This window comes from Prunus avium, chromosome 8 (assembly GCF_965620075.1).
Source record: "Prunus avium chromosome 8, drPruAviu1.hap1.1, whole genome shotgun sequence".
NCBI lineage: Eukaryota > Viridiplantae > Streptophyta > Magnoliopsida > Rosales > Rosaceae > Prunus > Prunus avium.
Genome location: NC_142291.1, coordinates 27,894,790 through 27,907,035, shown reverse-complemented (window position 1 = coordinate 27,907,035; position 12,246 = coordinate 27,894,790). Strand labels below are relative to the sequence as shown.

General features: G+C 36.9%; 3 protein-coding genes across 7 annotated transcripts; 1 reads left to right on the top strand and 2 right to left on the bottom strand.

The window, feature by feature from the left end:
* Positions 1-1,742: 1,742 nt before the first annotated feature.
* Positions 1,743-6,550, bottom strand: LOC110774246 (uncharacterized). Of its 3 annotated transcripts, none has more exons than XM_088245485.1 (9): positions 6,416-6,550; positions 4,457-4,582; positions 3,725-3,944; positions 3,575-3,629; positions 3,414-3,493; positions 3,209-3,280; positions 2,748-2,916; positions 2,548-2,664; positions 1,743-2,371 (listed from the first exon to the last, which is right to left on the bottom strand). In XM_088245485.1, the coding sequence occupies exons 6-9, from the start codon at positions 3,215-3,217 to the stop codon at positions 2,061-2,063; spliced, it is 606 nt and encodes a 201-aa protein (XP_088101611.1). In that variant the 5' UTR covers positions 3,218-3,280; positions 3,414-3,493; positions 3,575-3,629; positions 3,725-3,944; positions 4,457-4,582; positions 6,416-6,550; the 3' UTR covers positions 1,743-2,060. The 3 variants fall into 3 exon arrangements, with proteins under 3 accessions (XP_088101611.1, XP_088101612.1, XP_088101610.1); XM_088245486.1 differs by having other exon boundaries at positions 3,725-3,807; XM_088245484.1 differs by having other exon boundaries at positions 3,725-4,582.
* LOC110774244 (laccase-11-like) lies at positions 5,180-7,560 on the top strand. Its single transcript, XM_088245483.1, has 6 exons — positions 5,180-5,342; positions 5,425-5,576; positions 5,674-5,918; positions 6,014-6,142; positions 6,378-7,301; positions 7,430-7,560. Exons 1-6 carry the CDS (start codon positions 5,232-5,234, stop codon positions 7,558-7,560), a joined length of 1,692 nt encoding a protein of 563 aa, XP_088101609.1. The 5' UTR covers positions 5,180-5,231.
* Positions 7,561-8,003: 443 nt separating this feature from the next.
* Positions 8,004-10,780, bottom strand: LOC110774257 (small ribosomal subunit protein uS14m-like). 3 transcript variants are annotated; one of them, XR_015826306.1, is made up of 3 exons: positions 10,382-10,780; positions 8,933-9,021; positions 8,004-8,377 (listed from the first exon to the last, which is right to left on the bottom strand). XR_015826306.1 is itself a non-coding variant. In XM_088245487.1 (2 exons), the coding sequence occupies exon 1, from the start codon at positions 10,702-10,704 to the stop codon at positions 10,393-10,395; it is 312 nt and encodes a 103-aa protein (XP_088101613.1). In that variant the 5' UTR covers positions 10,705-10,776; the 3' UTR covers positions 8,004-8,377; positions 10,382-10,392. The 3 variants fall into 3 exon arrangements, 1 of the variants encoding a protein (XP_088101613.1); XR_015826305.1 differs by lacking the exon at positions 8,933-9,021 and having other exon boundaries at positions 8,004-8,236; positions 8,293-8,377; positions 10,382-10,776; XM_088245487.1 differs by lacking the exon at positions 8,933-9,021 and having other exon boundaries at positions 10,382-10,776.
* Positions 10,781-12,246: the final 1,466 nt, after the last annotated feature.

Genomic DNA, 12,246 nt, shown 5'->3' with positions numbered 1-12,246 from the left:
CAGTTGCTTAACAACATTCAGCTTTACAACTGTTTGGTTGCTAAGAAAATATCTTCCATAAAAAAACAAAGCAATTCAGTAATTTACTTGAGTATGGAAAAACAAAAACAGAAAAAGGAGGATGAAAAACAAAAAACGAAATTGAAAAAATTGAAAAAAGAAAACCCTGACTCTGAGAATTTTGGCGACTGCAGATTCAGGATCGACGAAATAACAATAATAGGAAAAGCAATGAACTTGACTTACAATTTAACATTAAAAATTAAAATAATAAAGTACCAAAAATGCTCAGGCCAATCCAATTTTCTTTCAAATTAAAACAAAATAAGAAAAAGACAAACAAGAGTTTCCATGTTTCATCTGGAATTCTATTTCCTAACACAGGAAGGAAACTAAAAAGAAACCCTAAACCGACACTCCCTATAAATACAATTCAGATTACGCACAGACAACGTCACTTGATTTCTCTTTCTCTTCTCTATTTCTCTTCTTAATTAGCAGCACCAAGCAAGCAAGCAAGCAATTCTCTTCTTAATTAGCAGTAGCAAGCAAGCAATGGCACATCATCAGAATGTGCCGTTAGGTTTCCGTTTCCGCCCCACTGATCAAGAGATTGTGGGTTCCTTTCTCCACACCTTGTTGGTCGAGAGAAAGCCTTTGATGCCGCCGTACAGCAACTTCATCCGTGCCTGCGATCTCTTTGGCAACAAGTTAGAACCTTCGGAGATTTGGAATAAGTACGGAGGGCCTCAACTTGTTGATCAAGACTTATATTTCCTCTCCGGGCTCAAGAAGTTAACCCCGAAGCGCATGGATCGCAGCGTTGGCCAAGGCGGTACCTGGAGTGAAACTGAATCCTTCAAACTCGTTGAGGACGACAATGAAAACCCGAACCCCATTGGCCGAAAACGAAAATTCCGCTATGAGAATAAAGGGTCCGAGGAGCACACACGGTGGTTATTGGATGAATATGGTCTTTTTGTTGGTCCCAAGAATGACTACAATGATCGTAGTTACGATTTCGATTTCGTGATTTGCCGGATGAGGAAAAACGATAGGGCCTTGAGTAAGGAAATAAATTTAAAGCGTTCATCACAAGATCAAGTACAAAAGAAGAGGAGCACAAACAAAAAGATGAAAAAAGATCATCAAATGGGATCACCGGCAGAATCATCATCGCATGTAGAACAAGGCTGCTCTTCTAGTCTAACTGGTGGTGAACTTGTGGTCTCTTATGATGATGTTGATCCGACTGATCCGACATTCTTCGAGGACAATCCTATCTTCAACATTGAACAAATACTTGGTGAAACCAAAGTAGAGGATGCTTGCAGCCCAAGTAACTCCGAGAATGTCGACAGCAGCTACTTTAACTGGACAGAATCATATATGAAGGAGCTCATGGCTTGTATCTAAGATACTAATTCTACAAGTGATAGCTGTAGATGAATATATTTGTACCACGATTTTGATCGGCTTTAGTTTCTCTTCTTAGTAGATACATAGTTTCTTTAATTGTCTTTTTTTTTTGTTTAGATAAAAGTACTGAATCTATTTGTCCATTTACTCTAAATTGGTTAATTTGATAAAAAATTGGAGCTGCTCTCTTGAATTCTCCTTGCTAATTTTTTGTATGTTTAGATTTTCCTTTTAGTTTGCTCAAAAGAAAAGGGTATGCCGACAAAGAATTAGCAACGCAGCACCATCTTCCATTCTCATAAATTAATTCCTCTGCATAAATACACCAGATGAAATGAAATGCGATATACAATAAGCATCATTTTGAAGTTATGAAGGGATAAGGCTTAACCCCGAAAATCTAAACTTAAAAGCAAGAAACCAAACTGAACCAGCCAAACCAGTCAAAATCTATCTTAAAACCCTTTTTTTTTTTTTTTTTTTTTTCAAGATAGATTAAACATTACTAGGAGAAATCTCTACGAGTAATAAAAGCCCAAGTTTGAGGACAAATCAATCGTTTTTCAACCAAAATGCCAGACAGTAAATTTCATGCTTACAAATATTGCCAAAAGTTATACAATGTGCAAAATTTATAGCAACTACTTTTTCTGCCTCTTAGAACCTCTCTGTCTTTCGGTGGCAGCTCCATCACTAAACTTATTTTCAACTTCATCTTCTTTATTTGGTACTGAATCATCCAATTTTCGCTTCTCCCCTTTTTGTTTCGAGTTTTTGGACTTCTTGCTTGGATGAGTATCTGGTCTATTTGAGCCTTCATTTTGATGCACGTTTTCCCAATTACGATGAGCTGCATGCTGCTGTGCTTGTATCTTAGTATTTCGTATATTCAATTTTTTAACATTCTCAAGTGCAAACTCCACAATTGGGCGATGCTCAGGACCAAGAGTTTCTGCAAGTTACGTCATCTTAAATTATAATACAATGGAGTTAATGCATTTGAATATATATATATAATTTTTTTTTTTCCAACATAAAAAGACTGAAATTGAGACTGCAGTTTAGAGATTACTAATAATCAGCGTCATATGTCAATATGGATATTACACTTTTGAGGAATTAAGTTACCAGGATTGTTGTTCAAAACTCTCAGGGCCACAAGTGCATGCTGATGCTCTGTAAACTCAACAAAAGCAGCTCCATGAGAGAAATTCTTTGCAACAAGCTTTCCTTTCTTCATATCCTCTGCATGAACAATATCAATTACAAATACGAGAAAGTTCCATACAAATATACCCAAAAAAAGCCTCAAATAGAGCCTGACTAACCTGTTGGATCATAGGTTTTTGTTTTGTAGCTCGTGAGGTAGCAGCATCGATACAAAGTTTTTGTAGTTCTTTTGCTGTCATGGACTTCAACAATTTTTTTATAAATATTCTTGTCTTCGAGACATGAAAATTTGGAGACTGAAGCTTCATCATCTTGCTCCTCTCCTCCCTGCATGGTTTCAGAAATTCACTAAAATATGTTGCAAAGGAATGTGAAACATGAAGTCTATAAGCTTTTTTTTTTTTAAAAAAAAATTTGCTAAGAGAAAAGTAGTTAAACTAAAATGCAAATACACGTTACAGGGACCAAAAATTGAAGGATTAAATTACAAATGATTGTATTAATTGAAAAGATATTTTGTCCAAATAAAATCATGTACGAATTGTATCGTGCTACGGTATCCCATGGAGAGGGCATGCATGTGCAATATCTAGGGAAACAAAGAAATCAACAAACTTACATTTGGCATTTCAACATATCGCTAGCCCGAAACCCCTTCTGCAGCTGGAGTTCCCTCAAGAATAAGACCTTCCTGTAATGTTTTGAGGAAAGAAAATGCCAACCATTCAGGATAATCCATTACAGTAAGACAAAAGTTTGCTAAATGAGAATAGAGTTACAATAATCTTCTGAAGCAAGAACAGCATTTTTTACAGTGACACTACCATATATCTGCTTTGAAAGAGCCCAGTCAACAGCTATGGGTCTTTTATGAAGCATTTGTCCTTTTTAACTTTTTTATTGCCTGAGAAAGAAAAAGAAAAATGTTAATGAACCCAGGGCTTCATTATGTACTCCAAAAGTAAACCACAAATCACAAATGTACATTTTCTGCATCCTGTTTGCGTGTGAATTGGACAAATGCTAAACCTTTAGGCAACCTGCGAACGAGGAATAAAATATCAAAATAAGAACGAAGACCAGAAAATATATTTCCATTAGGAGCGAAAAACAACAATGGACAATGACAATATACCCTGTATCAGAATTGTGTGGTATAATTACATCCAAGAAAAACACTGCTGATGAAAATATCTCTTTTATTTCATTCTCTTTGGCCTGCATTTACGTAAGCAAACTTGTTTAATTTAAGCTCTCCCCTAAGGAAAAAGAATGTCATATGACAATACAATGAGAAAAAAACCCTTGAAAGGAATATCTCTAACAATGAGCTTCCACTTCCAAGTCTTGGCACCCTGGCCCAGAAAAACAACCGAGCTGTTTAGAAGCAAATATAATAACACCACCACCACCAATAACATAAATGACAACAATAAGCAAATATAATAACTCCATCATTGCAAATAACATCAATGACAACAATAACATGACTAACAACCGATAATGCTAAACAAAAAATAAATGCCTGACTTTATCTCCTGCAAAATCTCAATGCTGATTTTTTCCTTGCATGCAAAGTAAGAGCATGTCAACATCAGTATTCCGCATACATTTTTTGTTTATGGTCCCTGTACTGCCCAACAGATACTGCTAAAACCTATAATATCTGTGCCTCGTAATTTTTTTTATCTATTTGAACTATATCCAAGAACAAATAGAGCTCAACTTGAAATGGTAACCAAAAATCCCAAAGCCAAAGTTACTTAGAAACAATGGAAATCCTTAACTTGGTTCAAATAAGGAATGTATGAGCTAGAGCAATTCAACAACTTCTGAATTTGTAGTAAGCTGTACACATTTGACTTACCTCCCCACCCAGCTGGCGTGCCCAAACAATTCCGCCTTCAATCTCTTTTTGGTGTAATGTTGCAACAGAAGCATGTGCTTTAACACTGTTATAAAGTACAGATGAAGCATCCATCTTGCATCAGACCTGAAGAGGCACAACGGATAAGATTGATTCCCCATCCCAAACTAAATAAAATTTCTAGGAATGGCTAATATTATTCTCCATAACAATGATTTCAAGTGACAACAGCCAAAGAAAAAATCTGACAAAGGAAAACAATTTTCAAGTTTCAACTCAACATATTAAACCAACCAACCTCATTTACTTATGAAAAGTAAAACACCTGCACTTAACGTTGACGGGGTAGAAGCCAGAACAAAAGGAAAAAGGCCCAAAGTGTATATGTGAACAGAGAAGATACGCTTGATGCCAACCATTTTCCTTGAAGGTAAAGTTGAGAGATCCACATTTAGGTTTCAAGTAGCTCTCTTGATTATACTTGTATTTTCCTAAACGATAAAAAATACAAGATTAAGTTCTTCAGCTACTCTGTTTGCCTCTTCAAGTTGGCTTTACACTAAAAGTCCCCATCAGTATTTTGCTTCAAAGCTTTCATGTACAACCTCTACAGCCTCTACCTAATGTTGACAACACCAACTCCATCTAACATAAACAAACTGATGGTTTATTTTAGATTTTGGGCACAGCCATATAAAATCATTAGAACCTGACTTGCTACCATGTCTCATCCCTACAAACTTGCCATTGTATAGAAACGATTCGGTCACGAAAAATGGCAAAAACCAACAGTTTCTGCTGGGGTTCTTCTGCACTTCTCTTCTTATGCTTAGTTGTGTTCTTTTCCACTCCGGCAAAAGCCTCTTTGAAGACATACCGATTCGATGTGAGCAACTCAAAATGGCAGACTTAAATTGCATGCATTATATATCTGGTTATTATTTATCTGTCCCAAAAATTATTTTCAGGTTCAAGTGAAGAATGTGAGCAGGTTGTGCCATTCTAAACCAATTGTTACAGTAAATGGGATGTTCCCTGGACCTACAGTTTATGCTAGAGAAGGAGATACACTTCTTGTCAATGTTACCAACCATGCACAATACAATATGTCAATTCATTGGTAGGAAATTTATATTTGAATTCATATGATTATGCAAGCATAAAACTAAAATGAACATTTGGGTTTATTAATGTCATATTTTGATTGAATTCTGCAGGCATGGATTAAAGCAATATAGAAATGGGTGGGCAGATGGGCCTGCCTATATCACCCAATGTCCTATCAAGACAGGACATAGTTACACCTACAATATCACTATAACAGGGCAAAGAGGAACTCTATGGTGGCATGCACATATTTTCTGGCTAAGAGCCACTGTGTATGGAGCAATTGTCATCTTGCCTAAACAAGGGACTGGTTTTCCATTTCCTCAGCCATACAAGGAGGCTAATATTGTCTTAGGTGAGTTGGTGCAACTATAAGATTTGTAACTATATACAGAATTTTTTTAGAGTTTATGCAGAAAATGATTGTATTGTTTCTTGTGAATGGTGTAGGAGAATGGTGGAATAACGACGTCGAAGAGGTTGTTAAACAAGGAAACAAACTGGGATTGCCACCAAATATGTCAGATGCACACACCATCAATGGGAAGCCAGGGCCTCTCTTTCCCTGTTCTGAAAAACGTAAGCCACCGCCTTATGTAGAAAAGTTCTTGCCTACAATGAGCTTATACAATGCACATGGGGGACGTGCAACTAGTTATTGTGAGAGCTACATTGTATATACTCATTGTATGGGAGAACTTTTCCCATTTATGACACTAGATGTTCTGAGACCACTTTTGTCTTAGGGCACTGCCATTTGGACATGAAAAATGAGACTTCGCATTCTCATCCTTCCTTGTTTTTGCTATCTCAGATACCTATGCATTGGAGGTTGAACAGGGAAAGACGTACCTGCTACGAATCATCAATGCTGCACTCAATGATGAGCTATTCTTTGCCATTGCTGGTCACAACTTGACAGTGGTAGAAATTGATGCAGTCTACACCAAACAATTCACATCTCAAGCAATACTAATAGCGCCAGGCCAGACCACGAATGTTCTCGTTCAAGCCAACCAAGTGCCCGGAAGATATTTCATGGCGTCTAGGCCATTCATGGACGCACCGATTTCCATTGACAACAAAACTGCCACTGGAATACTGCAGTACAAAGGCATCCCAAATACTGTGCAGCCAGTTCTTCCCCAACTTCCGGCACTCAATGACACAGCTTTTGCATTGAGCTTCAATGCCAAGCTAAGAAGTTTAAACACAGCACAGTTCCCGGCCAGTGTACCTCTTAAAGTTGATCGACATCTCTTTTACACGATCGGGTTGGGAATTAACCAATGCACGACTTGCCTCAATGGAACACAGCTCACTGCTTCTTTAAACAATATCACATTTGTGATGCCCCAAATTGGGCTGCTTCAAGCTCATTATTTCAACACCAAAGGAGTGTTTACCACAGATTTCCCAGACCGCCCTCCAACACCTTTCAATTACACTGGTGCACCACTCATTGCCAACCTTGGCACTAAAATAGGCACCCGGCTTAGCAAACTTGCCTTCAATTCAACAGTTGAGTTGGTGCTACAAGACACCAATCTTCTCACAGTGGAGTCTCATCCCTTCCACCTTCATGGTTACAATTTCTTTGTTGTTGGGACTGGAGTTGGTAACTTTGACCCCAAAAAGGACCCGGCAAAGTATAACTTGGTGGATCCTCCCGAAAGAAACACAATTGGAGTTCCTACCGGTGGTTGGGTTGCCATAAGGTTCAGGGCTGATAATCCAGGTAAACACATCAAACTAACCAAATAGCATGCTACATTAAACTTCGAAGTTACTAATTAAGCAAGAATAATCTCTCTTCTTTTTTTAGATATTTCACTAATATTTTGAACGGTAATTGATCATCTTTAGGTGTCTGGTTCATGCACTGTCATTTGGAGCTCCATACCAGCTGGGGTTTGAAGACTGCATTCGTGGTGGAAAATGGGAAAGACTCAGATCACTCTATCTTGCCTCCACCTACAGACCTTCCACTTTGTTAGTCCCTCGAACCGCAGTGTAGTACTTCTTGAGGAACACAAACCATTGTTTGTTTTGAGCCTTTTGGCTGACAATTTCTTGCAAACACTCCTACAAAATGCAGGAGTTGTGCAAGAAAAATTCTTGTTTAAGACCCAATAAAAAGGGTGTAATGTGTATTGAATTCTTTTAAATGCTAATTTTAAACCCTGTTTCTTGCAACAAATTTCTGGGATGACAGTGGCCCCAAGTTTTTAGGTTGAATCTACCAGAGCTTAAAAAGACCTGCATTAAACATATCTGAGGAATTTCTTTCGAAATTCAAACTCGGAAAGTTGTGAGTGAGAGATATCAGTCTTTATGGAAGAGTATCCCGATTGAATAATTCTAACAAGCTGAGGCTCTGATAACCAAAAAAGCAAAATAGTTCAGATCACACGTAGGGCCTAAGCCATACATATCAGGCTTCAAAATTCAAAGCATTCAAAAAAGAGAATCTCTGTTCCAAAAAATCCAAACTATAGGAAGAAAGAGATGGGGAAAGATGAAGAGATATAATGAAACATATTAAACCTATAAAGGAAACAAAAATCACCAAAATGCATCCTACATGACAAATGTAATGAAAGTAATGGTTCAATCCATCTGCCATTATAGTCAACAATCACAGCCAAATTCAAGATGAACTTTTATCTCAAAAATTTCAACAAGCTAAGGTGGAAATCAGGCTTGATTGCAGTCACTTCTTAGAAAAATGTGTGAGGTTCTTTTGAGGTCCAGTTTGGATTCAAGGTCTATCGTGGCCTGTTTGATAGCCGAGAAGAAATTTGCTTGAGTTCCCTGAAAACGGTAATAATTCAACGTTATAAGACCTTATATATGGACAATATATATGAAGCATTAAAAATCAATAGAACTGAGCTCAGGAACATGTCTTTGCATTCTTAACCAGACTCATGCACTCACTAATCTGGCCCAAGAAAAATAAGGTCAAATATTCAAAATGTTCCTTTCAAACACTTAGAGACCTAACTATAAGGCAAGGGTGGCTATATGGCGATCAATACCATTTTTAGATGGCATTGCAAGATTTTGTCCTTAGTAAGCAGTATAACAACCAGATATTGAATAAACAATTGGTCCCAAAGCTTAGAAGCAAGGTTCTTCTTGTTTTGCTTACTATATTATTAAGGATTTTAGAATTTTAAATAGACAAATGAAACTTTTACATCTGTTGTGTAAAAATAGTACATACCTCTCTAGGAAAAACCCTTTTGCTTGTTATGTCCATCTTACACTAGGTTATGTGGGAGCCATCGTTTATTTATTTATTTTATCAATCGGGGATGGAGGATTTGAATTTGAGACATCAGCCAACATTGGGAAGAAACGTACCACTATATCAAGAGCTAGTTGGTATGTGGTAGCCATCTTTTATGGTGGATTTCACTTGTGTTCTGAGTGCTCCCAAAATATCTTATTGCCTATGTTCAAACGAAGGTAAAGAACAGTGTCAAACTAGTTCACATTTAAATTAAAAGCCTTCAAATACTATATAAAAAAAAATTAAAAGCTTTCAAATTTTGACCAATTACTTTTTTTTTCTTAAAATAAATGGGAGCGTGGGATCTTGGGAACTATTCCAACATATGGAAGAGAAATACCACTAGACTTAATTCGTCGAAATTCAACAAGGGCAACAATCCAATTTCACATATATTTGACATTTATGTTGCCTATTAGGTTAAAGATTTCATCTAACCAATGATCTAGACTGAGAGTCTAGCAACATAACAAATGTTTGTCAGATTTTTTAGCAAAATAGATTTAAATAATTCAAACTGACATTAAAATTTCCATTAGATTATATATCTAATAAGCTCTAAAACACTGAACACTAAATCTTGTTTTATGAAGGCATTTATGCATACTGCATAGAAGCTCAAAAAAGGGGGAAAGTGGATATGTCAACAAGAAACACACGCTGGATGCCAACCATTTGCCTTGACCCTGAAGCTGAGAGAGCCATATGTTTCACGTACCTCTCTCTTGCTTGCTTAAACCCTCATTTCTCTAAACAATAAAAAATACAAGATGACGATCTTCCGCTACTCTGCTTCCCTCATTTCTTTAAACAACAAAAAAGTTTCAGTATGTTGCTTCCAAACTTTCAAATGAAACCTCTACAGTTTCTACCTAATGTTGACAACAACATCTCCATCTCACAAACTGATGCCAAATTTGTTTTATATTTTGCCCACAGCCCCATAAAACCATAGACCTTGACCTGCTATCATGTCTTATCCCTACAAAAACTTGCCATTGTGTATGAACATTAAAGTCACGAAAAATGGCAAAAACCAACAATTTCTACTGGGGTTCTGCATTTCTATTCTTATGTTTAGCTGGGGTTCTTACAACCATAGAAAGATGCATAAACAAATTCGCCAAAATCCCCATCTTCACTAAGTTCATCCATTCCACTTTGTAGAAAAACAAAAGATGAAAACTGTAAGATGCAACTCAGCCAAAGAATCCAAAAAGAAAAAGAAAAATAGGTTTAACATGCAAGTCATAGGGTGTCATATTAATCCATTAAAAATGGTACAATGGACATCAGTCAAAGTTGTCATACTTATTTAGAGCAAAGTAGTAGAATACTTGAATTCAAACAACTGACCAAAAAAATAGAAACACAGCGAAGGAGATACGTTTATTTTGGATGCTACATGCTTATACCCTTATCTATATGCTACAAGCAAAACACCATTTCGATTTATTAAAAAACCCATTTCCGGAAGCAGAAAAATTGCAAACAATAACATGAAGAACTTCGAAACGCACCGGTTCGGTGGCTACCAAGATGCTTTCTTGATGCCATTGAGCATGCCTTTAGATGCCAGAGTACGGAAGACAATACGGGACATACGGAAGGTCTCGTAGACGGCGCGTGCGCGACCGGAGAAGATGCAGCGGTTTCTGACGCGCGTGAAGGAGCTGTTTCTGGGCAGCTTGGAGAGCTTGAAGCGGTTCTCCTCGCGCAGGTCGCTGGGAAGGCTCGGGTCCTTGCAGAGGGCTTTGTACAGATTTCGTCTCAGCTCGTATTTCGCCGCCAGCAACCGCCGATGGTGGTCTCGGATATTCGCATTTTCCTCAGAAACTGACATTTCTTTCGCCGATGGTGGAAGCGCGCAATCTGAATTTTTATGTTCTTTTCTGGTCCTAGGGTTTATTATGAATTCTTTTGTAAAATCAGGAAATAAAAAATAAAAAATAAAAATCAAAGTTGAGCTTCAAATAGCCACGTGGTGTCTGTTTGTAATGGCCCATTGGGCTAAGTGAGTTAAAACACCATTTCCTTATTGACCATCCAATAAGGCTATTAGGGACTAGTCAAGTGAAAAATGGCGTTGATTTGTAGACAAGTTGGTTCAGATTCGAATCCCATGTAACTGTAGCGTGTGCATTTACTATAAATGAGAAAAATCATCCAAGAAGAGTGGGTGTACTAATCAACTTTTTGGGTGCACCAAGAAATTTTTTGAGAATTTGGGCATTGTTATAACCAGTTAACAACCAGATATATTGAATAAACAATTAGTCCAAAGCTTATAAGCAAGTTTCTTCTTTCTTGTTTTACTTACTATAAATATCAAGGACTTTAAACTTTTAAATAGAGAAATGAAAGTTTTACATCGGTCGAGTGGTACCTTTCTAGGAGAAACTCTTTTGCTTATTTGGTCACCTTCCATCTTTCATTAGATTATGTGGGAGTCATTGTTTATTTATCTATTTTATTAATCGGCAAGAGAGGATTCAAACTTGGGATATCTTTCAATATTAGGAAGAAAAGTAGCACTATAACAAAAGCTAGTTGCTATGTGGTAGCCACTTATTGTCTATGTTCAAATGAGGGTATAGAATAGTGACAAACTAGTTCACATTTAAATTAAAAGCTTCCAAGTACAATTAAATAAATAAAAAAAAGCTTTCAAATTTTTATCAACTACTTTTTTTTTTCTTTCTAAAAATCAATGGGAGCGTGGGATCTTAGAAACTATTCCGACATATGGAAGAGAAGTACCCCTTAAAATTCAAACAAGGGTAACAATCCAATTTCAGATATTTGACATTTATGTTGCCTATTAGATTAAGATTTCATCTAACCATGATCTAGACTGAGAGTCTAGCAACACAACAAATATTTGTTAGATTTTATTTCTAATAAACTCTAAAACACTAAATCTTATTTTATAAAGGCATACATAGTACTCCATAGTAGCAACCGAGGATGGTGGTCTTGGATATTCGCATTTTCCTCATAAACTGACATTTCTTCCGCGGATGGTGGAAGAGCGCACTCTTATTTTTTATGTTTTTTTTTTCTGGTCCTGGGGTTTATAATGAATTGTTTTGTAAAACCAGGAAATAAAACATAAAAAAATCAAAATTGAGCTTCAAATAGCCACCTGGTGTCTGTTTGTAATGGCCCGCTAAGTGACTTAAAACAGCATTTCATCAAATAAAAGAAAGCAAAAGTTTATTTTTGGTCCATGTAGTTTATTGATTTTACCACTTTGATCTCTGTAGTTTCAATTTTGAGCAATTCAAGGACACATTTTAATTTCTCTCAAATTCCTCCAAATTTCATTAAGCTTTGACCACGTGCTCCTCACGTGGAGGGGTATTTCAGTTCACTCGAGCCCATG